Below are 22487 nucleotides of genomic sequence, written 5' to 3' on the forward strand. Positions count from 1 at the left end.
CTTACGTCGTAGAAGTGTAGAGCAGCTTCATAGTGTGCATTATACGAAGCAAATATTTGCTTGCAACGACGATCAATATTTGCTTGCCGTGTAATATCAAACTATTTTCTTAATTTATTTGTCAAAAATATATGCTGTCTTATTTAGTAAACGATAAATTAAGAAATATTTTCTTCGTCTCATGTCTTTTTTTACTAGTGTGTTTACTACTAAGCGGATAGTTGCTTAATTTTTTCTCTGTTCATTGACAAAAAATTTTGAAACCAGTAAATTGATAAAAAAAAATTGAAACCCGTAAATCAATGCGACCAGAAATAAATAAATTAATAAAACTCAGTCAGTGTAACTTGGGTCGTGGCCGCGATTTCACATTAATTACGAAGGCATTCAAATGCTCTAAAATCTGGCTGCTAAACACTCAGCGTTATCTCCAACAAACTAAAAGTATTGGACTCTTCAGTTTCTAATGAAATGTGGCAAGAGCTGGAATCGGTAATTTAGAAGTATTTTAGAAATCAAACACCACCGGTGACTCGGCGATCTTAAGCAAAGTTTTACAGAAGTGAACTACATTATTTGGGCCTAACGAAAAATTGTCAGCGGAACTGAGGCGATTGATAGACGATTGTTCATGAATTTCTGGAGTGAACTTGAATAAATTTTGTTTTTCAATTGATAATTAAATTGTAAACGATTGTTTGAAACTTTTTATTAATAAACTTTATTTGAAATCTCATTTTTGCTAAGGATTTTTTCCTTTCCCGGTTCCCGGGAATTCCCGGGAAATGATATTCTTCATTCCCGTTTCCCGGGAAATCTATTCTCGGGAATATTGCAAACCCTATTTCAAACATTTCGAAAACCCTTTCTCTTCGAGACAACAAATTAGTCTAAGTTCATGAAAGCAAATATTAACTGACCTGTTGGGTGAGAAGACTGTAATTTTTTTTCTTTGATACTGATAAATAGAATGTCACAGTAAATGGTTGGTTCCATGTCATTTGTGCTTGGCATGCTCGGATGTGATTGGATCGCGTAAATTTGTCCTTGAATCCTTTTAACAATTTTCACCGCTGGGCAATGAAAAATGAACGATAACTAGCGTATTACGAAGTTGTCCAACATTTCATCTATTCAACAACATACTGTTTGATATTATCCATCATGTCGTTATGCTGTTATAATCGTTTGAAATCTGACGTTACATTTGCCAGTTTCATTTTCAATTTTACAGATGGTACCTCCGTGTAGAAAACAAAGACATAGTACCACGTCAAAATATTATCTGAATCTTAAGCAGGTATTATACGACGCAAATATTTGCTATTTTTGGTACGATTTTTATTTGCACAAAATAAAATCTGTATTGAAAAATCGCAAATATTTGCTTCGTCTAATACCTGCTTTAAATAAATTTTTAGTTTAAATAACAGATAATATTTCGAGTTTTGATTTATTTAATTTGACTTTCCCACTAATCTATTTTTTGTTTTCTTTTTTACCGTTTTTTGTTTTTTGTGTTAATTAACAATGTTTAAATATAAATTGAATGTTGATGCAATTAATTTAAATATGGTTTATTTGACACGGCACGATACAATTTTAAGTTTAACTGAGCCAAATACACTTTTTATTAATTCTAGATTAGCGGGAAAAGGAGGGAGGCATTTTTTTTATTTCTCGCGTCCGACTACGAGCCACTAGTGAGGATTAAAGGTGAGAGGAGGGGAGATACAATTCTTGCTTAAAACTAATTAAGATATTTGATCTATTTGTGTTTCGACTGGTGTTCTTTTTGTTTTTCAAACGTAGATTTAGGCTCTTCGTGTTCGTGTCTCCAGCACCGTATACGGGTATTCTGACAAATAGACAAAAGAATATTAAATTTTAATGTCAGTCTTTTTCAAAAAACAGTACAGTTGTGTCATGTACTGAAGATCACCGCTTCCCAGAATGTCTCTAACGGGAACGTTCGGTTGTTTTCCTCGGGCCCGGAGGGAATCTATAAGCTCGGACCTAACATCACAGAATTCGGCACACGACCAAACAACATGCTCGATGTCATGGTAGCCATCACCACAAACGCAGTGATTACTGTCTACAAGCCCTATACGAAAGAGGTGCGTGTTTAACGTGTAGTGATTGGACATAAGTCTGGACATCACGCGAATGAAGTCCCGACCTACATCCAACCCCTTGAACCATGCTTTCGTCGATACCTTAGGAAAAATGGAATGTAGCCACCGTCCCAGTTCATCTGAGTTCCATGATGATTGCCAACTGTTGAGTGTTCTCTGACGCAAAATGCTATAAAATTGATCATAAGCAATTGGTCTTACATAAATATCGCCATCAATAGCACCCACCTTAGCTAAAGCGTCAGCCTTTTCATTGCCCGGAATGGAAAAATGAGAAGGGACCCACGCTAAGGTAACCCGGTAATTTTTATCACTTAAAAACCGCCGTATTTTCCCCAGGAAATACGGGGTGTGCTTCACAGTCTTCATCGATCGCAGAGCCTCAATGGCACTGACAGGGTTGGACAGGGTTTCGGTGATCCCAAGAGAGTACTGAATGGCAGCAAGCTCTGCGACGTACACGGAAGCAGGAGCATCGAGTTTGTAGGAGGCGGTAAAATTTTCGTGACAAACACCGAAGCCAGTGGACTCATCTAGATTAGATCCATCAGTATAAAACATTTTATCACAACTCACATGTTTAAACTTATTTGAAAAAATCTTAGGGATCTCTTGTGGGCGCAATTGATCCGGGATACCAATAATGTCTTCTTTCATGGTGGTGTCGAAGAATATAGCATTGTTAGAAGTATCTAAAAGTGCGACATTGAAGGGAACGTATGAAGAAGGGTTAATATCTTGAGCCTTGTAGTCAAAATATAAAGTCATAAATCTGGTTTGGGATTGAAGGTCGACCAACCTCTCGAAATTTTCAATTACTAATGTGTTCACGACCGTACATCGAATTAGTAACCGGTAAGAGAGATTCCAAAAACGATGTTTCGACGGAAGAATACCCGCTAGCACTTCAAGACTCATCGTATGGGTCGACTGCATGCAACCCAAGGCAATACGCAAACAACGATATTGTATTATTTCTAGTTTCAAAATATGCGTGTTTGCAGCGGAGCGAAAGCAGAAACAACCGTATTCAAGAACTGACAGTATTGTTGTTTGCTATAACCTTAGAAGGTCTCCTGGGTGAGCACCCCACCAGGTTCCAGTAATCGTACGAAGAAAATTAATCCTCTGTTGGCATTTTCGTGTCAGATACCTAATATGACAAGCCCAGGTGCATTTAGAGTCGAACCAGACCCCGATATATTTAGCGACTAAAACCTGAGAGATCGTTTTACCCGTTAGTAGGAGCTGCAGCTGAGCTGGGTTATGCTTCCTAGAAAAAACGACCAACTCAGTTTTCTCCGGAGAGAATTCGATACACAGCTTAAGAGCCCATTCAGTCAAATTGTCTAAGGTATCTTGCAATGGTCCTTGCAGATCGCTAGCCTCGCTACCAGTAATGGATACAACGCTATCGTCTGCAAGTTGCCTTAGCGTGCATGAATTTGCAAGACATTCATCGATGTCATTGACGTAAAAATTATATAAGAGAGGACTTAAACATGAGCCCTGGGGAAGGCCCATGTAACTAATTCGGGAAGTTGTCGAATCGCCATGTGAGAAATACATATGCTTTTCTGACAACAAATTGAGCAAAAAGTTATTCAAATTTGGTGAAAGTCCCTGCGAATGAAGTTTCGCGCTTAAAACTTCTACAGAGACAGAGTCAAAAGCCCCCTTAATATACAAGAACGCCGAAGCCATTTGCTCTTCTCTCGAGCAAATGCGAGTTGAATTTCAGTAGAAAGCAACGCTAGGCAATCGTTCGTCCCTTTGCCCCGGCGAAAGCCAAATTGAGTATCTGAAAGTAAACCGTTTGTTTCGACCCATTTGTCTAACCGTAAGAGGATCATTTTCTCCACAGCTAAGAGAGCATCGCAATCGGCCTATATGAATTGTGATCAGAGGCAGGTTTCCCGGGTTTCCGAATAGCAATGACTTCTACCTCCCTCCAGTCATGCGGAACAATATTTAGCTCAAGAAACTTGTTGAACAAATTCAACAAGCGTCTTTTTGCAGAGTCGGGTAGATTCTTCAACAGGTTGAATTTTATTCTATCTAACCCTGGAGCTTTATTGTTGCACGACAGCAGAGCCATTGAAAATTCCAACATCGAAAATGGAGGCTCTTCCGTAGTTACTAAAAACGCGTCGCGAAAGGTTTTCTGTTCCGGTACAGAGTCCGGACAGACCTTTTTGGCAAAATCGAGTATCCAGCGATCTGAATACTCGTCACTCTCATTCGAAACGTCACGGTTCCGCATGCGCCTGGCGGTATCCCACAGAGTGCTCATCGCTGTTTCCCTCGACAACGCGTTTACGAACCGCCGCCAGTACCCGCGTTTTTTCGCCTTTACTTTTTTTTAGGGGGGGGGGGGGGATTTGTTAGTAGCTTAAGTATTTTTGATAAATATTAGTAAATAATGAGTATGTGTGTCCAATCACAAATGGTGACTTCTCAACACTGTTAGAAATTTGTAATTTTAATTGTTAGGATTTGTTTGCTTTCGCAATTAGGACTTATCATTCGTAGGGATTTATACCTACTTGTCAAGAAAGGAAAGTGAACTTACAACTAACTTAATTGCTAACTTATTGACTATAAAGAGAGCTTATCGTAGCAATTGAGGATTGCAACGATTTTTGTCGAAAATTGTTAATAATTTTATTTGACATACACCAGTAAGTCTATGTAATTCGAGTGTACCAAACCAAGGAGGACGCTTCAAAATCATTTCCAGAATTTTATGCTGAATCCTTTGGAGCGTTTTCTTCCTTGTTGAACAGCAACTTGACCAGATCGGTACAGCATAAAGCATTGCTGGTCTAAAAATTTGTTTGTAAATCAAAAGTTTGTTCTTTAAACAAAGTTTAGAATTCCTGTTAATGAGAGGATATAAACATCTCGTATATTTGATGCACTTGGCTTGTATACTCTCAATGTGCTCTTTGAAAATAAGTTTTTTATCATAAATTAGTCCCAAGTACTTAACCTTGTCAGACCAACTTAAAATAACCCCATTCATCTTGACAACGTGATTATTGTTTGGCTTGAGGAAAGAAGCCCTAGGCTTATGCGGAAAAATTATCATTTGAGTTTTAGAAGCATTGGGAGAGATTTTCCACTTTTGCAAGTAGGAAGAATAAATATCTAAACTTTTCTGTAATCGACTGCATATGACACGAAGACTTTTTCCTTTTACGGAAATGCTTGTGTCATCGCAGAACAATGACTTGTGCATCCTGGAGGCAAATCAGGAAGATCTGAAGTGAATATGTTGTACAGGACTGGACCCAAGACAAAACCTTGAGGCACACCTGCTCTGACAGGAAATCTATCAGATTTTGAATTCTGATAGACAACCTGCAGAGTTCGATCAGTAAGATAATTTTTCAAAATTTTGATTAGGAAAATTAAAAAATTAAATGTTTGCAATTTCGCAATCAAACCTTCATGCCAAACACTGTCGAATGCTTTTTCTATGTCTAAAAGAGCAGCTCCAGTGGAATAACCTTCAGATTTGTTAGCTCGTATCATATTAGTAACTCTGAGCAATTGATGAGTAGTGGAATGCCCATGGCGAAATCCAAACTGTTCATTTGCAAAAATTGAATTTTTGTTGATGTGTGACATCATTCTGTTAAGAATAATTCTCTCAAACAGTTTACTTATTGAAGAAAGCAAACTGATTGGTCGATAACTTGAAACTTCAGCTGGGTTCTTATCCGGTTTTAAAATTGGAGTAATTTTTGCGTTTTTCCATAATTTGGGAAAATAGGCAATTTTGAAGCAGCAATTGAAAATTTTCACTAAAAATTCCATTGTGCTCTCAGGGAGATGTTTGATTAATATATTAAAGACTCCATCGTCACCAGGTGCTTTCATATTTTTAAAATTTTTAATAATTGATTTAATCTCATTCAAGTTAGTTTCAATTATTTCTGCAGGTAAAAAATTCTGGAAAGAAATTAAATCAAATTGACGTGTGACTTCATTTTCAATTGGCGTTTTTTGGCTTTACTAAGCTCTTCATCTGCCTGCCTAGTGCCTCGTACTTTCGAAGTAGGTCGACAGTGCCGTACTCCCGGTAGTCCTTATACGCCGCGGACCTTCGCGCGTACAGCTCAGAGCACTCTTTGTCCCACCATTTGTTGGGAGGGCGCTGTCTAATCGTTACCCCGGGTATCGGTTTCGTCTGAGCTTGAGTCGCGGCGTCGATTATCAAGCCAGCTAAGAACGCGTATTCTTTCTCCGGAGGAAGTTCCTCGTGAGTCTCGATAGATTCCGCTATAATAGACTCATAACGCTTCCAATCTATATTACGTGTAAGGTCGTAGGAAATATTGATTGGGTTCGGGGGAGTTGAACCATTAGCAATTGATATAACGATTGGAAGATGATCACTACCGTGGGGATCGTTGATTACTTTCCACTGGCAATCTAACGCTAGTGATGTCGAGCAGAGGGATAGGTAAAGCACGCTTTCACGTGCTGGAGGATTAGGTACACGTGTCGCTTCCCCAGTGTTCAAAAGTGTCATATTGAAGTCGTCGATCAAGTTACAGATTAAAGAAGATCGGTTGTCGTCGTACAGCGACCCCCATAGCGAACAGTGAGAGTTAAAATCTCCCAGAATCAAAAAAGGTGCGGAAAGCAATTCAGCTATATCAAGGAGTTGCTTCTGTTCAATCCGCGCAGATGGGGGAATATATAACGAAACAAGGCAAAGGTCTTTTCCATCCATATTCGTTTGAATGGCAACAACTTCAATATTCGAGATCGAGGGGAGGTCGATTCTGAAAAAAGAATAGCACTTTTTGATCCCTAAAAGTACCCCTCCACCGTGTGAGTCTCGATCTCGACGAATGATGTTGAAATCATGGAAATTAAGTTGGTCATTTGAATTGAGAAAAGTTTCACAGAGCGCGAACGCATCACAATTGTATGTGTTTATCAAATGTGGAAATAAATCGAATTTGGGGATGATTCTTCTGCAGTTCCACTGTAACACAGTGACAAAATTCCTAACCTCTTTCGACGTATTAGTCATCAAAAGATACGATAGCTGAAATGAGGGGCCAAGTTGCTGTGAGTTGCTTCAAAAAGGTTTTCACTGTAGGGAGAAGGGCAAGAAGAATGTTTTGAAGGGTATTTGGTATGTTGAATGTTTTAAATATCCAGTCCACAATATCAGAGAATTTTATGAACCCTGTTTCTTTTATGTCTTCTGATCGAGAAATGGGTGCACGAGGGGTTTTTGGTGCCCCAGGAAGTGGTGGGTACTCCTGGTTTGATTTGAAATTAAAACTCGGGGGTACTTGCTTCGGTTTTTCTTCACCGCTTCCTTTTTGTGTTGTCTCATTGGTCATTCTGCTAGGGGTTATCTTACGACCTTTGCGAGAAAGATTAGGAGAGTTGAGCATTCTCCTCTTCCTAGATCCCTCTGGCAAGGCATAAGAACACCCTTCGACGGGATCGTCAGATGTACCCTCATCGGTTGGCAAAAAGGAAAAGATGTTTTCTGTCGAGGGTGGCTCAGCTCTCTCAAGCATTTCTGCAAAAGAGCGCTTTGATCGTTCCTTAAGGGAACGCATAATTTTTTCCTCGCGCTGTTTGTACGCGGGACACGCCGAAAGGTCATGCCGAGTTCCCTCGCAGTAAAGACACTTTTCAGTATCCTCACTGCAAGCGGTCTCAGCATGATTGCCTCCGCACTTGCTGCAGCGTGCCTTGTTGCAGCAGTAGGTGGCTGTATGACCTAACTGCTTGCAGTTTTGGCAATGCATGACCCGCGGTACAAACAGGCGTACAGGCAGACGAACCCTGTCCAAAGCTATGTAGCTCGGCAGTGCGGATCCGGCGAATGTCACCCGGAAGGAATCCGAAGGGAGGAATTTCTTCTTCCCTTCTTCGATGGATACTGAATGCAATTGCTTGACATCCAGTATCCTTACATTTGAATCAGGGGGTTCTTGAAACAGCCAACCCCGTGACGCAAAATGTCATCGACCGTGAGGCTTCCTTCGGTAACCACAGCGTCGATCTCCACGTCCTTGGCAGGGATGTACACGCGGTACTCCCTTGTAAAGAGCTCGTAGCTAGCAATTTCGTTTGCTTGCTTCAAGCTACTCACGACAACTCGCAGTTTGTTAGGCCTCACCTTCGTAATCTCGGTTACGGCCGAAAACTGTTTTGCCAGGTCCTTGCCGATTTGAATAATATTTAAAGGCTTCTTTATGGGCCTGAAGTAAACTACGAACGGACCTTTCGCGGCATCTGGGTAAGCTTTTACCCGTACTTCCGGTACCCTTGGTACAGGGCTAGGTAGCGGGGATGGTACAGGGGAAGGTAAGGGAGAACTGCTGGGGGAAATTTCAATTTCTCCCCCATTTGTTTCCACATCCAGGAAAAGTTGCACCTGCATGTCGTCCATTTTTTGCGGGAGCGTTACGCTCTACCGCACACAAACGATAAATATTCGAATGTGTGGGGGGGTGATCAAATAGTTGATATTAAATTTTAAAAACAATATTTCAAACTACAATGGATCAAATAAAAAAAAGACAGTAATACTTAAAATAATAACAATAGTAATAATACTAATACTAAAAATAATAAAAATAATAACAACAATAATAACAATAATAACATTAATAATAATAATATTGATAGTAATAATATTAAAAATGATAATAATTCTAAAGTGAATACTTCACCGAACGTCTAAGTAACGACCTCTCGGCTGCTAGTAGGATCAATCTGGAAGTGTGTCTCCGCAGAACAAACAATGACGATCCAGCTTCGTGTGGCCGTGGTCTTGTAGATGCCACTTGTTGTTGATTTCCACTCGCTCGATCGTATGGTGGTCCGTGCTGCTAGCGGGGTAACAGCGGTGCGGGGGAATTATTCTTGCTGGTATATCAGCTGCGTATCGGATCACTGGCGGGGTAGCCTGCCCCTACCAGTGTGCAGAAGATGTTTCTGCCGATATACTGCAGACTATTGTTATCGCGCAGCACAAGAACTAACCGACAAAAAAAACACTCGTACGATAACTCGTGTATTGTTATTTCGCGAATTAAGCAGAGCTGAACAATTTGCGTCTAATCGAGACGAAAGCAAAACAACGAATGAATGTTGATGTAAGTTATATAATTTTGTTGTTGCTGCTTTTGTTCAACAAAAACTGAGTAAAATTTTAAAAACAAATCCTGAAAACATGTTGAGACAAAATAAATAAGTTGATTAAAATCAAAACCATACCGAAAAATACACAATATATTATGTGTTTTGGGAAAAATGGGGCTTTTTGTCCAGTTTCTCTATATTTTTTGTGTTCAAAAATTGATAGCGCTAGATTCAGACTGTTTTATGAGTGATGAATTCCCTGTAATTTAATGAAAAATTGAAAATGTTGAATATTTTTGGACTGACGTTTTTTTTTTTAATGCTGAGTTGTTATAGTTACGTTCTAGCAACACTGCAATATATTATTCACCAAAGGAGAAAAAAGAGTTGTAAAATATAAAACACAAACGTCTTTAATGTTGGGTTTTGAGTTTATTTTAATTTTATTTCGATTTCGCTGTAATTGAGCCTCAGTGGAATCAGTAAGTAATAAATTGTTCTGGCAGCCCGGCACGTTCAAATTATTTAGTTCATCAATATTTTGCTGAAACTAGTGTGTTTCGTAGAGAGACTAACGAGACACTGGGGTTCAAAATAAACTACTCGAATCCTTCTTTGAAAAAAACTGCATCGGCGGTGTACCTGTGCAGCTGAAGATAGCAGCGTAAATTTTGTAAACGACATTTTGACTGTTGCTTAGGAAATTTTGTTAAGGGTCCAGTAGAGCTTAAATGAAGAAAATGAATTCTATTCATTATTTGTGGGAGCAGAGTGGGACCAACAAAAGATACCCATGTATACCAGGAAACAATCACCAGTGTTTTGTATGTCTGTTGTCTGTGTACAGTAGCAGACTGTTGTAGAGCTCGAGAAAGCGGAGTTCAGTTAGACAAATACAAATTACTAATTCAGACTAAAAAAACTTTCGACTCCCTACATTACCACTACACCGTCACTGTAGCAATAGATGCAAATGTGAGAAACGATTCCGAATTTTTTCTCGTGTTTTTATTCGTGATTATTATACATAACGTCTCACATTGTTATGTTTGAATAGTTTTATTCATTTTATTTGTTTTCTTTTTATATCTTCTACTCCACCAATTGCACAATCGACGGTTTTTTTTTTAAATGAATAGTATTACAAAATATTTCCACTCTATTGCACTTGAGACCAACTTCCTACTCATAATGTTTATCCTTTACTAAAAATTTGCACAGTTGCCAAAGTCGATTCGAAAGCAGAATAAACAATCACAATCACAGCCGTTCCAAAATTCTTTCTTTCTGTGATGTTGCCATCTGCTGTGCACTCAATATATAGTAGATATGACAAATATGTTTCACTACACTACTCTATTCTGGGTCAAGTGTCTCGAGCAAGGTTGATGGGCCAAGGTAATACACACAAGACCATGAATATATCATAACAATACCCAGAAAAAGTGCATACATTAAGGCACCAATCTTGTTAGAACTTCGTTATGGTAGGAACACAAAAGGTAGTAACCCGCATACACGTCTTGCTGTCTAGATATCTTATGAACTATAAAGCATTCATAAATGTAGCGCAGCGAGCAATGATGCAATTAATTATCATTTCTCTCTCGATTTGGGCGACAGCAGTTTCATCGCATTTCCACGTCGAACATGAAGATGGAAACCTCAGAACAGTAAGATCGATCATTTTTCTTGATACAATTTTCCGACTATAATGTGTTTAATATTTTTAAAATACAATTCAGCCTCAAATTACTTCTAAATATGGTTATAAAACTGAAATTCATAAGCTAGAAACATTCGGTGGATTCATCGTAGAGATGCATCGTCTTACAGCGTCACCGTCGGGCGGTCCTTTTGATCCCCAAAAGAAACCCGTTTTTCTGATGCATGGTTTACTGGGTTCCTCTGGTGATTGGGTTTTGATCGGACCCAAACATGCTCTTCCGTATCTGCTTTCAGATCAAGGGTACGACGTGTGGCTCGGCAATGCCAGAGGAAATCGCTATGGAAGAGAGCATAAACATATGACAATGGATATGAAAGAGTTCTGGGATTTTTCGTGGCATGAAATAGGTGTTTACGATGTACCGATGATGGTGGATTTTATCCTTAGAACGCGCAGCGTCGAGAAACTACACTACATTGGACATTCTCAGGGTACGACAGCGTTTTTTGTGATGACATCACTGATGCCGGAATATAATGAAAAAATCATAAAACTGCATGCGCTAGCACCCGCTGCATATGTTTATCATCTGAAGAATCCATTGTTGAGGTATCTGTCAACACACTTACAAACAGCTACGGTAAGAAATAAAATTGTCAAATTTTGACAGTCGACCAATAGTGCTTAAAAGTTTTGCAGAATCTAGCCAACATGCTCAACATTCATCAGATTGCCCCCTCGGAGCCCTTTTTTAACCATCTGGCCAGTCGGTTCTGTCCGAATAGTGGTCAGTACTGCGTCAATACTATGTTCCTGTTATCTGCTGGTGAATATCGGAATTTGGACCCCGTGATAGTATCTGTGATTGTTGGCCACATCCCAGCCGGGGCATCCGTCAAACAGTTCGTCCACTTCGGGCAAGAGGTGATGTCGGGGCACTTTCGACAATTTGATTATGGCCCGGAAAATAACACAAAAATCTATCGGTCTGTCCAGCCACCGGATTATAATCTGACTAACGTTCGCACTCCTGTCAACATTTATTACGGATTAAGTGACCAACTTACTGATCCAACTGATGTACGACGTCTTGCCCGAGAGCTACCGAATCTGGCTGCACTATACCAAGTTTCTAGAGACACGTTTAATCACATGGATTTCTTACTGGCCGTTGACGCTAGAGATGTAATATACAAGAGGATTCTCGACAGCATCGAGGAAGATGGTGGATCGTTCTACTTGTAGTTCAAAAATGTTCAAATTTTATTCTCTATTTTTGTATGTGCCTACAGGAAATTACACAAAAATAAAAAAAAGGAATTGTAACTTGCCAATCACGATAAACTGCGGCAAAACTCAAAAGTTTTGCCTCCTTAAAAAAAGTCCCCATACAAAATTTGAGCTAAACCGGAATCGTAAATTTCAGGTTCAAATTTTAAAGTCAAACATTGACCGCTTTTAAGATTGTTTTAACAATTGAGCTTAAACTATGCGCGTGGACTTTTGCGAACAGACATTTTTTTGAGTAAAGTCACTCTGTGAAATTCTATAAGTCACTTTTCATTGTCACCTTAGTACACATTTATAAGTCTAAAGCAAAAATCCGGCAAGCAAATGAAGAAATTTAATTGTTACGTATAAAAATAATAATTAGTCACTTGTTTGAAACGAGAGCACATTACCACGGTAACGTCCACTCTTAATTATCAACCGTTTTTCGAATCACCTGCCCGAAAGGCCCATCCCATGAATTTCCTGCACTACGAATGAACTATTTAACGAGAGAGTCACAACATTGCTCGCGCCGTTCGAGTGATTCGCATCTTGTGCCGTAGGCTTACCGCCGGAGTTTTAATTACGGTAAGCATTACCCCTGTTGCAGTTCGCATAACCCGGATCGTAAAATAGATTCCATTACTGTCATGGGCAGCATTGTTATTTAGTTTTTTTTTTATTTCTAAGAAACATAAACCAACAAACGGTGTTTGCGTAATAAAATAGAATTTAAATTAAAAAAATTCAAATTATAAAGAAATGAAACCCGGCATGCACCCGTGGTCCACCGAAGAAGTGGGTGAAACACTCGAAAACAAGCAACCAAGACCAGGACAATGACTGACGGTGGTAGCGACGAAAGCGGCGCGCGAAGCAACGATCGTCGTCCGGCGCACAACAATAACACGTTAAAATACCTAGAAAAAGTGTTAATTGTTTAACAGATGAAAGAACATCCGTTGCTGGACATGGAAATTGCCTTTAATACCCTCTCGACACTCTTACGCACTGCTGGTCGGTTGCCTTAGCCGGTGCCACTATCTAAAGTTGGACTTTTTTCACTTGAGAGAGCTCATCACGCTATAAAACATTATCGCGAATACCATCATTTTTCTTCAGTATCGCGAAATGCCACAGAATTCCCTCGCAGCCTAACCGAAGCCAGTTTAATCGAAGCTCAAATGTGTTGAAACAGTGAGTTGAGTATGACCGAAGCAGGAAATAACTTACGAATCCGAAAGGTTTGTAAGCAGTCGCGTTGTATTTAGGCTCTCATCACGGCGGATATGGAGGGTGGCGCGACACGATTTATAGTATAGTATAGTCTTAATTAGTGGCGATATAGTGGCAGATAGAGGCAACTTTTTGCCCTGTATTTATTCGCGCGTGCTTGGTATTGTATCTGCCGAGCCGCCTCCCGGTAAACGACTCCCGGCTCAACTGCAATTTTTTTTTCTTCTGGTCATTGAAATACAAATTTAAATAAAAGCTCATTGACCGCACCCCAGGAGAACTCGCACATGATTAGAAGCCCCCATGCTGCGTTTCATGTGGATTCCCGCGCACGACGAAAGAAGCGGCGACACAGCAAGATTCCGCAATCCAACACATTGTCAAGCAATTTGCGACAGCAGGAAGTCCGACAGTTCATCGGCACCGCTAGGAATCGCTGATGGATAAACAGGGGATAATTCTGGTTGATGCTCGAAATTCGACTGCAGGATGACACAATTACATGTAAACAGAAAGTTGCCAGTTTAGAACTCCAGAATGTGCCTAGAAAAAGAACCTATCTTACATTTTTATTTCAATATAAATCAGGCTAGCAGAAAAAAAAGTATAAACTATCAATACACATATTGTAATCCTTCAGAAAAAAATACTAAAAAAGCATCCAGTATTGATAAACATTCAGAGACAAATATTATCCAATAATTCTGCCCATCTAACAGAACAGACTAGCTCGAGCATGCGGGAAGATAAGATCTCTGTTTCAACAATATTACCCCTAATGCTGGTTTAAAATTACAAAGTAACAAACTGGTACTCATGCAGTAAGTCTGAAATAATCATTTCGAAACAGAGTTTAAAATAATGGCACTACAATAACCCAATCTCTCACTGATAGACTCAATTCGCTGATTCTTGGCTGTCGAAGCGCATTTTGTTGCATTTCCCTGAGAGATAAAATAATAATAAATCATATTATTTCTACGCCCAGGTCACTTTACTCGGTTCAATATTGTCCTACGCCTTCGCGAAAGTAAGCCGCAAAGTGCTTCCTATATTTCACTCAACAAAACGGCGATCGAATGGATAAATCCGTAATTGGTCGAAACAACAGAAAATTGGCTTCATTTGCCTTATGGAATATTAGTTTGCGAAAATGCATTTCGCTTCATTTTAGTCTGATGAAGTACCTTCGGAATCTTTTATCTGAAAGGTTATACGAGATTGATGAAATTTACTCAACTTTAAGTCAAATTTCAATAACATGAAGAATTATCGCTCCGTTTACTGAGAACTCAGTCTGTCCTAATCTTCTGCTAAATTGTAATTCGAGAGGCGTAAGCAAATAAAAAGATATTAAGACTGATCATGATTTAATCTCAAGCAGTAAGCTTTTCACCTATACCCCCAATGCTTTACGCAGAATATAATTGCATGATTGAATGCAATGCCAGTTCCAAGTTGCTGACCAAAATATCAGCCCATTGAAGGTATATGATTTCCTAATAACTTTGTGACAGGATTATCTCCGATATAAAGATGTATCGCATTAGAGCTTATGCACGCAACTTCGCAAATCGATCCTGATCGATCATTTCCGATTTTCCGGAAACTTTGCGAAGTTGTTCTTTTCTGATAAAGAGGTCATTCTATAATATCATTTTTTCATGTAAACAACTGCTGTTTCAAAAAGGCCTATTTCCAAATATGTGACTGACGAATGAAATATTTTATATCAATCAATGTAGCGAAAATTATTTGTGCCGCGTCAAAAAAATGATAGATGAGAAAAAATGTAAAGGCAATAATGTGAAGTTTTTGCAAAAAAAAAAATCAGATCTTCGAAAAGCAGACTTTTTTGGATATTCAATTTATAATAATTCTTAAGCAGTAATATTTTTCTTTCTTACGGTGTATATTCTTCCTGTAACTACAAAAAAGATATCTACAACTTTGCTGAAGACATATCATAAATCAAACAAACCAGTTTGGCTCAAATAAAAAAATCTTTTTAAATTTTCAAATTTTTGTTGTTTATACCATCACAAAACTTCGACAGATTGTAGCAAACATTGTTGTCTTAAATGTGAAAAAAATGAGATTTTTGAAAAAGGTACTCGAGATCTCCCAGATGGTCTCGAGGTACGATGCTGGCCTAACAAGCTAGTCGACGTAGGTTCGAGTCCTTGCTCGGGAGAGACTGTTAGTGTCAGTAGGATCGTAGCGCTAGCCCCGCAATTGTCCTGTTCACTAAACAGTCGGCTGCGAAGTCTGTGTATGAAGAAACAGAAGGTCAAGTTTCAAAATTCGGAATCATTTTTTATAACTCATTGCAATATTAACACAACTCACTTCAAAAATATTTCACATCTTATACGCCCATCATCACTTTAAGTACTTTAACATTCTGAGAACTCACAGAACGGAAATACCCATATTGGATTGCATTTTGTGATTTGGGGATGTTTTACAGAAACTGGAAGTCGCCATTTCGGATTTCAAAATGACGTATGAAGTTCAGAAGTTTCGGAAGTATTAAAATGGTTGGCCAAATACCACTTTAGATTATTTTCCTGAAACCAGAAGTCGTTATTTTGGAAAATGTTATGTGGGGTCATCCCAGTTCCGAATATACCACACTCGGGTGATAACCGGATATTCGTCAATCGTTCACAGTGAAACCTTTTTTTATGTAACTTTTAGAAGAAAGAAATCAAAGTAAGAAAAATTTAGCGTGACCATTCATGCTAAGTTCACCTCTTAAATCATATCTAAAGAGATAACATGTGAATTTTTATAACGAAAATATTTGTTGGTGTCCAAGGAACACGTCTGAGAAAAAGTTAACGTTTTAATCCACATAACTACCTAGAAATTAAAAAAAAAGATTAAACCAATGAAATGCGGCCTTTCCTTCAGCCAAATGTCCCAAGATCTAGTTTTGGTAAAAGTAAAAAAAGTATTTCGAATCCCGTAATGTGTTACTATTCACAAAACTACGAAAACATCAGAAATGTAATTTTTACCTGCTCGACTCGCACCAAATTAAAACATAAATTCTTCTGCAAGAAAATATTTGCAGATGTTAAAGGAACAACGAACATTTTATTGAAAAAACATTTAATTAACAGGCGAATTGAGCTCATGCTCAAAAAGTCAAAATTTTGCATGTATTATATGTATGATATATATAAATTTAAAAAAGAGTATTTTAATGTGTTTTCCTGTATGCAAAAAATCATCTTCAAACATACGTAGTTTTTAAAGTAATATCTCAACTTTTAGCAACAAGATACCTATTATTTTTCCTCACATGTCTTTCCTGAACATTAACACACATTTTAATAAAGAACAATTACATATCATAGCTTTGAATTTCGATTTAGAGGCAAATTGAGTTCAAATATTCATGATTTGCTTGTTTAACGTAGTGTTGTGAATAATATCTCAATTTTCAGTAATCAAAAATCTTTTATTTTTACTCAAAAGTCTTTCCTGAACATAAACCAACATTTTAATGCAAAAAAAATATATCATAGCTTTGAATTTGGATTTAGAGTCAAATTGAGCCAAAATATTCATGATATTTCATGTTTTACTTAGTTTTGTGAATAATATCCCTATTTTCAGTTATCAGATAACTATTATTTCTTCTCGATTGTCATTCCTAAATATCAACGAATATTTTATTGAAAAAAAAATCACGTGTCATCGCTTTGATTTCTGATTTAGAGCCAAATTGAGCGTAAAAAGTGGTTTTGCATTTTTCATGTGGTTTTGTGGAAAATATTTAAATTTAAAATAATCAGAACCTATTATTTTTCCCTCAAATATCTTTCCTAAACACAACGAACATTTTATTATAGTAAAATTCACTGATCACTGCTTCAAGTTTTGATTTAGAGACAAATTCAGCATAAAAGTCATGATTTTACATGTTTCACGTAGTTTTGTGAATAATATCTCAAGTTTTATTAATTTGATACCTATTATTTTATGATATCTCGAGTTTTAGTAATCAGATACCTGTTATTTTTTCTCAAATGTCTTTTTTAAACATCAACGAACATTCTAATGAAAAAAGAATCACATGTCATCGCTTTGAATTTTTGATTTGGAGACGAATTAAGTATAAAAAGTCATAATTCTGCATGTTTTACGTAGTTTTGTGAATCATATCTCAAGTTTTAGTGATCAGATACTAATTGTTTTTCCTCGAATGTCTTTTCTGAACATTAACAAACATTTTATTCAAAAAAGAACCATATGTCATCGCTTTGAATTTTGGTTTAGAGGCAAATTCAGCACAGAAAGTCAAAATTTTGCATGTTTTACGTAGTTTTGTGAAAAATATCTCAAGTTTTAGTAATTAGATACCTATTATTTTATCTCAAATGTCTTTTTTAAACATCAACGAACATTTTAATGAAAAAAGAATCACATGTCATCGCTTTGAATTTTTGATTTGGAGACGAATTAAGTATAAAAAGTCATAATTCTGCATGTTTTACGTAGTTTTGTGAATAATATTTCAAGTTTTAGTGATCAGATACTTATTATTTTTCCTCAAATGTCTTTTAGTCCTCAAATGTCTTTTTAGTGAAAAAACAATCATATGTCATCGCTTTGAATTTTGATTTAGAGGCAAATTTAGCACAGAAAGTCAAAATTTTGCATGTTTTACGTAGTTTTGTGAATAATATCTCAAGTTTTAGTAATTAGATACCTATTATTTTTCTCAAATGCCTATCCTGAAAATCAGCGAACATATTCATGTTAAAAAACCTACATGTCACCGCTTATTATTTTTGGTTTAGAACGATTCAAAATTATGATGATTACTGTACACCTCAGAGACTGAGGGAATAATATCAATAAGACCAAGCGTTACGGAATTTCATTTTTATATAGTAGAAGAAGAAGATCGAGAACGGAGTGAGGAGTATGTGTGTATCGCGGTTCTATCGATGCAAGAGCAAAGTTATTTCAGAAGCATATAAATGTTCTCTATTTCTAGGTGATTCGTACCAAGTGAGGGGGTGGTGATGGTAGTGATAAGGAGCCTGAGAAATGTCCCATGCTTAAGTCCTTTGATAATCAAAAATGGCCTGCTTCTAACAAGATTCGAACTCACGACCATCTGCTTATCAAGGCGGACTCTGTAACCTTGTGGCTACCAGCTCCCTTGAACCGCTGGCGTAGAGGTATTATGAGAAAAACTCGAGTTACAGAATTTGAATTCTTATTTTTGAAGTTCACAGCTGAGCATTTTCTGTATGTGTGTGTATGTGCAGATTTTTATACTCACTCACATTTTTTAGAGATGGTTGGACCGATTTTCATGAAATTAATTGCAAATGAAAGGTCTTGTTGTCCAATAAGACCCTATTGAATTTTATTGTAATCAGATTTTTAGTTTAGAGGTAATGTATCAAAATGTAAAAACCATGAAACAATATTATCCCGAAAAGTACACAACCGATTTGAACAAAATTGATTTCAAATGAACGCGCTAGCTGAAATACTCTTAACTTTTGAATTTTATAAAAATTGAACTTGTAGTTCAAAAGTTATGAAAAGAAACGTGTTCTGAAGACTGTTTAATCTCACTCATGTTTCTCAGAGATGGCTGAACCGATTTTCAAAAAATCAGTGTCAAATGAAAGGTCTAGTTGCCCCATAAAACCCTATTCATTTGTTTTACAATCGGATTATTATTTTTCCTGTTATGTTTAAAAATGTGAAATCCAGCTATGAAAAGGAACATATTCCGAAGACTACTTGGACTCACTCACTTTTCTCACAGATGGCTAAACCGATTTCCATAAAATTAGTGTCAATTAATAAGTCTAGCTGCCTCATAACCCCCTATTGAATTTTACTGTAATCGAACTGTAACTTCGTCTGTAATGTACCGAAATGTGAAAATCACGAAACTTAATTATCTCAGAAACTACACAACAGATTTGAACAATATTGATATAGATGAACGGGCTAGTTAAGGGTTCACTGATGAATTATGATTGTACACGTGGTTTCAAAGTTTGGCTGCCCTATACGTTCCCATTTCATTTGATTATAATCGAACTTAAGCAACCGTTATGTATGAAATTGTTAATTAAACAACGAAAGCTTATTATCTCAAAGATTACAGGACTTATTTCCACATAACTAGTGTCATACGAACGAGTCATCTCTCAAACGTACAAATAACAAACTTCATAACAATTTGATACCTATGTGGCTCAAACATTATGGAAAGAAAAGAAATTCAGAGACTATTTGAAACTATACGTGCTTTGATTGATATATGTGGCCTCAACATAATTTAAATGTAGTATCGTACTATTTGAACGTTCCAAATTCATTGATTCCTTGCGATGTGCTCAAAGTCTGCAAATGCACGACGGATCGACCATAGGATATGATCAAAGTCAAATAACAAATCGTTTGAAATGATTCGTTTTATCGAAATAACAACATCCTCGACTTTTGGCTCCTGTACATCGCCTTAATTCTGAATATATTCATATTGGGTGGTAAAATACCCGTATTGGGAGGTTTTTAGTTATTTTGGTTGTTTTCCAAAAACTAAAAGTGGTCGTCTTTAAATTCAAAATGGTGTCCAGGGTCAATGTTTGGTTTCTATGCATCATCTCGATTACGAAAATATCCATATTGAGTATTATTCGGTCATTTCCGACTGTTTCATAGAAGCTGCCATTTAGCAATTCAAAATGGTGCCTGAGGTCAAATGTTAGCTCATTGCATCATTCTGGTTCCAGAGATACTCATATTGGATGGTATTTGGTTATTTTAGGCTGTTTTTCACATACCGGAAGTCGCCATTTCGGATTTCAAAATGGTATTTAAGATAGCTTCTGGCCTCTGAGCGTCATTCTGGTTGAAGAAACACCCATATTGGGTGTTATTCGATAATTTTCGGCTGTTTCCCAGGAACCGGAAGTCGCCAACCTAGAATCCAAAATGGGGTCTGTGGTCGATGTCAGCTGCTGTGTATCATTCTAGATCCGGAGGGGTGTCGAAACATTATGGACATATTTGTTACCTCTAAAAACATTCACATGCTAAATTTGGTTCCATTTACTCGGTTAGTTCTCGAGATGTGCAGAAATTTGTGTTTCATTTGTATGGCGCCCCTCCCTTCCGAAAGTAGGAAAACATTTACCTTTACTTTACGAACTAATTTCATTTTTGTCATATGACTTACATTTTAAGTTTAGTAAAGCGGGCAATGTATGCAGTTTTGCGAGGATGCGAAAATGAACGGGAATAGAAGGTGTGACTTTTTAGGCTTAGAAAAAATTTTCCCTCGTCCAGACGGGACGGGTCTCCGTCATGTGAATATTTGTCATCGCAGAACAATGACTTTGTGCATCCCGGAGGCAAATCAGGAAGATCTGAAGTGAATATGTTGTACAGGACTGGACCCAAGACTGAACCTTGAGGTACACCTGCTCTGACAGGAAATCTATCAGATTTTGAAGTCTGATAGACAACCTGCAGAGTTCGATCAGTAAGATAATTTTTTAAAATTTTGATTAGGAAAATTGGAAAATTAAAAGTTTGCAATTTCGCAATCAAACCTTCATGCCAAACACTGTCGAATGCTTTTTCTATGTCTAAAAGAGCAGCTCCAGTGGAATAACCTTCAGATTTGTTAGCTCGTATCATATTAGTAACTCTGAGCAATTGATGAGTAGTGGAATGCCCATGGCGAAATCCAAACTGTTCATTTGCAAAAATTGAATTTTCGTTTATGTGTGACATCATTCTGTTAAGAATAATTCTCTCAAACAGTTTACTTATTGAAGAAAGCAAACTGATTGGTCGATAACTTGAAATTTCAGCTGGGTTCTTATCCAGTTTTAAAATTGGAGTATTTTTTGCATTTTTCCATAATTTGGGAAAATATGCAATTTTGAAGCTGCAATTGAAAATTTTCACTAAAAATTCCATTGTGCTCTCAGGGAGATGTTTGATTATTATATTAAAGATTCCATCGTCACCAGGTGCTTTCATATTTTTGAAATTTTTAATAATTGAATTAATCTCATTCAAGTTAGTTTCAATTATTTCTGCAGGTAGAAAATTCTGGGAAGAAATTAAATCAAATTGACGCGTGACTTCATTTTCAATTGGACTCACAAAATTCGAATTTGAGTTATGAACACTCTCGAACTGCTGAGTAAGTCTTTGAGCCTTTTGTTCATTGGATACAAGAAAACGTTCACCATCTTTTAAAACTGGAATAGGCTTTGAAGGTTTCTTAAGAATCTTCGACAGCTTCCAAAAGGGTTTTGAATATGGTTTCAATTTTTCAACTTTAGTCTCAAAATTTTGATTTCTCAGAAGAGTAAATCTATGTTTAATCTCTTTCTGTAAATCTTAACAAATAGTTTTAAAAACAGGTTCACGAGAACGTTGATATTGACGTCTGCGGACATTTTTCAAACGAATTAGAAGTTGAAGATTTTCGTCAATTATTGGTGAATCAAAATTCACTTGAGCCTTTGGAACAGAATCATTCCTGGCATCAACAATTGCACATTTTAATGCTTCCAAAGCGGAATCAATATTCACTTCGTTTTGTAAATCAAGCTCATTATTGAAATTTCTCTCAATATGAGTTTTGTATCTTTCCCAATTAGCCTTGTTATAATTAAAAACAGAGCTCATAGGGTTTAAAACTGATTCATGTGATAAAGAAAAAGTTATTGGAAGATGGTCAGAATCAAAGTCAGCATGTGTGATCAAATCACTACATACATGACTTTGATCTGTAAGCACCAAATCAATTGTTGAAGGGTTTCTTACAGAAGAAAAGCATGTAGGACTATTCGGAGACAAAATAGAATAGTATCCTGAAGAACAATCATTGAATAAAATTTTGCCATTGGAATTACTTTGAGAATTATTCCATGAACGATGTTTAGCGTTAAAATCGCCGATTATAAAAAATTTCGAACGATTCCTGGTGAGTTTTTGTAAATCACCTTTAAAATAATTTTCATGCTCGCGTGTGC

General features: G+C 37.2%; 1 protein-coding gene across 1 annotated transcript; it reads left to right on the plus strand.

Annotated features, from left to right (window-relative positions):
- The first annotated feature begins 11086 nt into the window (after nucleotides 1–11086).
- LOC129719695 (lipase 3-like) lies at nucleotides 11087–12180 on the plus strand. The gene is made up of 2 exons (XM_055671090.1): nucleotides 11087–11575; nucleotides 11635–12180. The coding sequence occupies exons 1-2, from the start codon at nucleotides 11087–11089 to the stop codon at nucleotides 12178–12180; spliced, it is 1035 nt and encodes a 344-aa protein (XP_055527065.1).
- Nucleotides 12181–22487: the final 10307 nt, after the last annotated feature.

This window comes from Wyeomyia smithii, chromosome 2 (genome assembly GCF_029784165.1).
Source record: "Wyeomyia smithii strain HCP4-BCI-WySm-NY-G18 chromosome 2, ASM2978416v1, whole genome shotgun sequence".
In the NCBI taxonomy this organism is placed as follows: Eukaryota; Metazoa; Arthropoda; class Insecta; order Diptera; family Culicidae; genus Wyeomyia; species Wyeomyia smithii.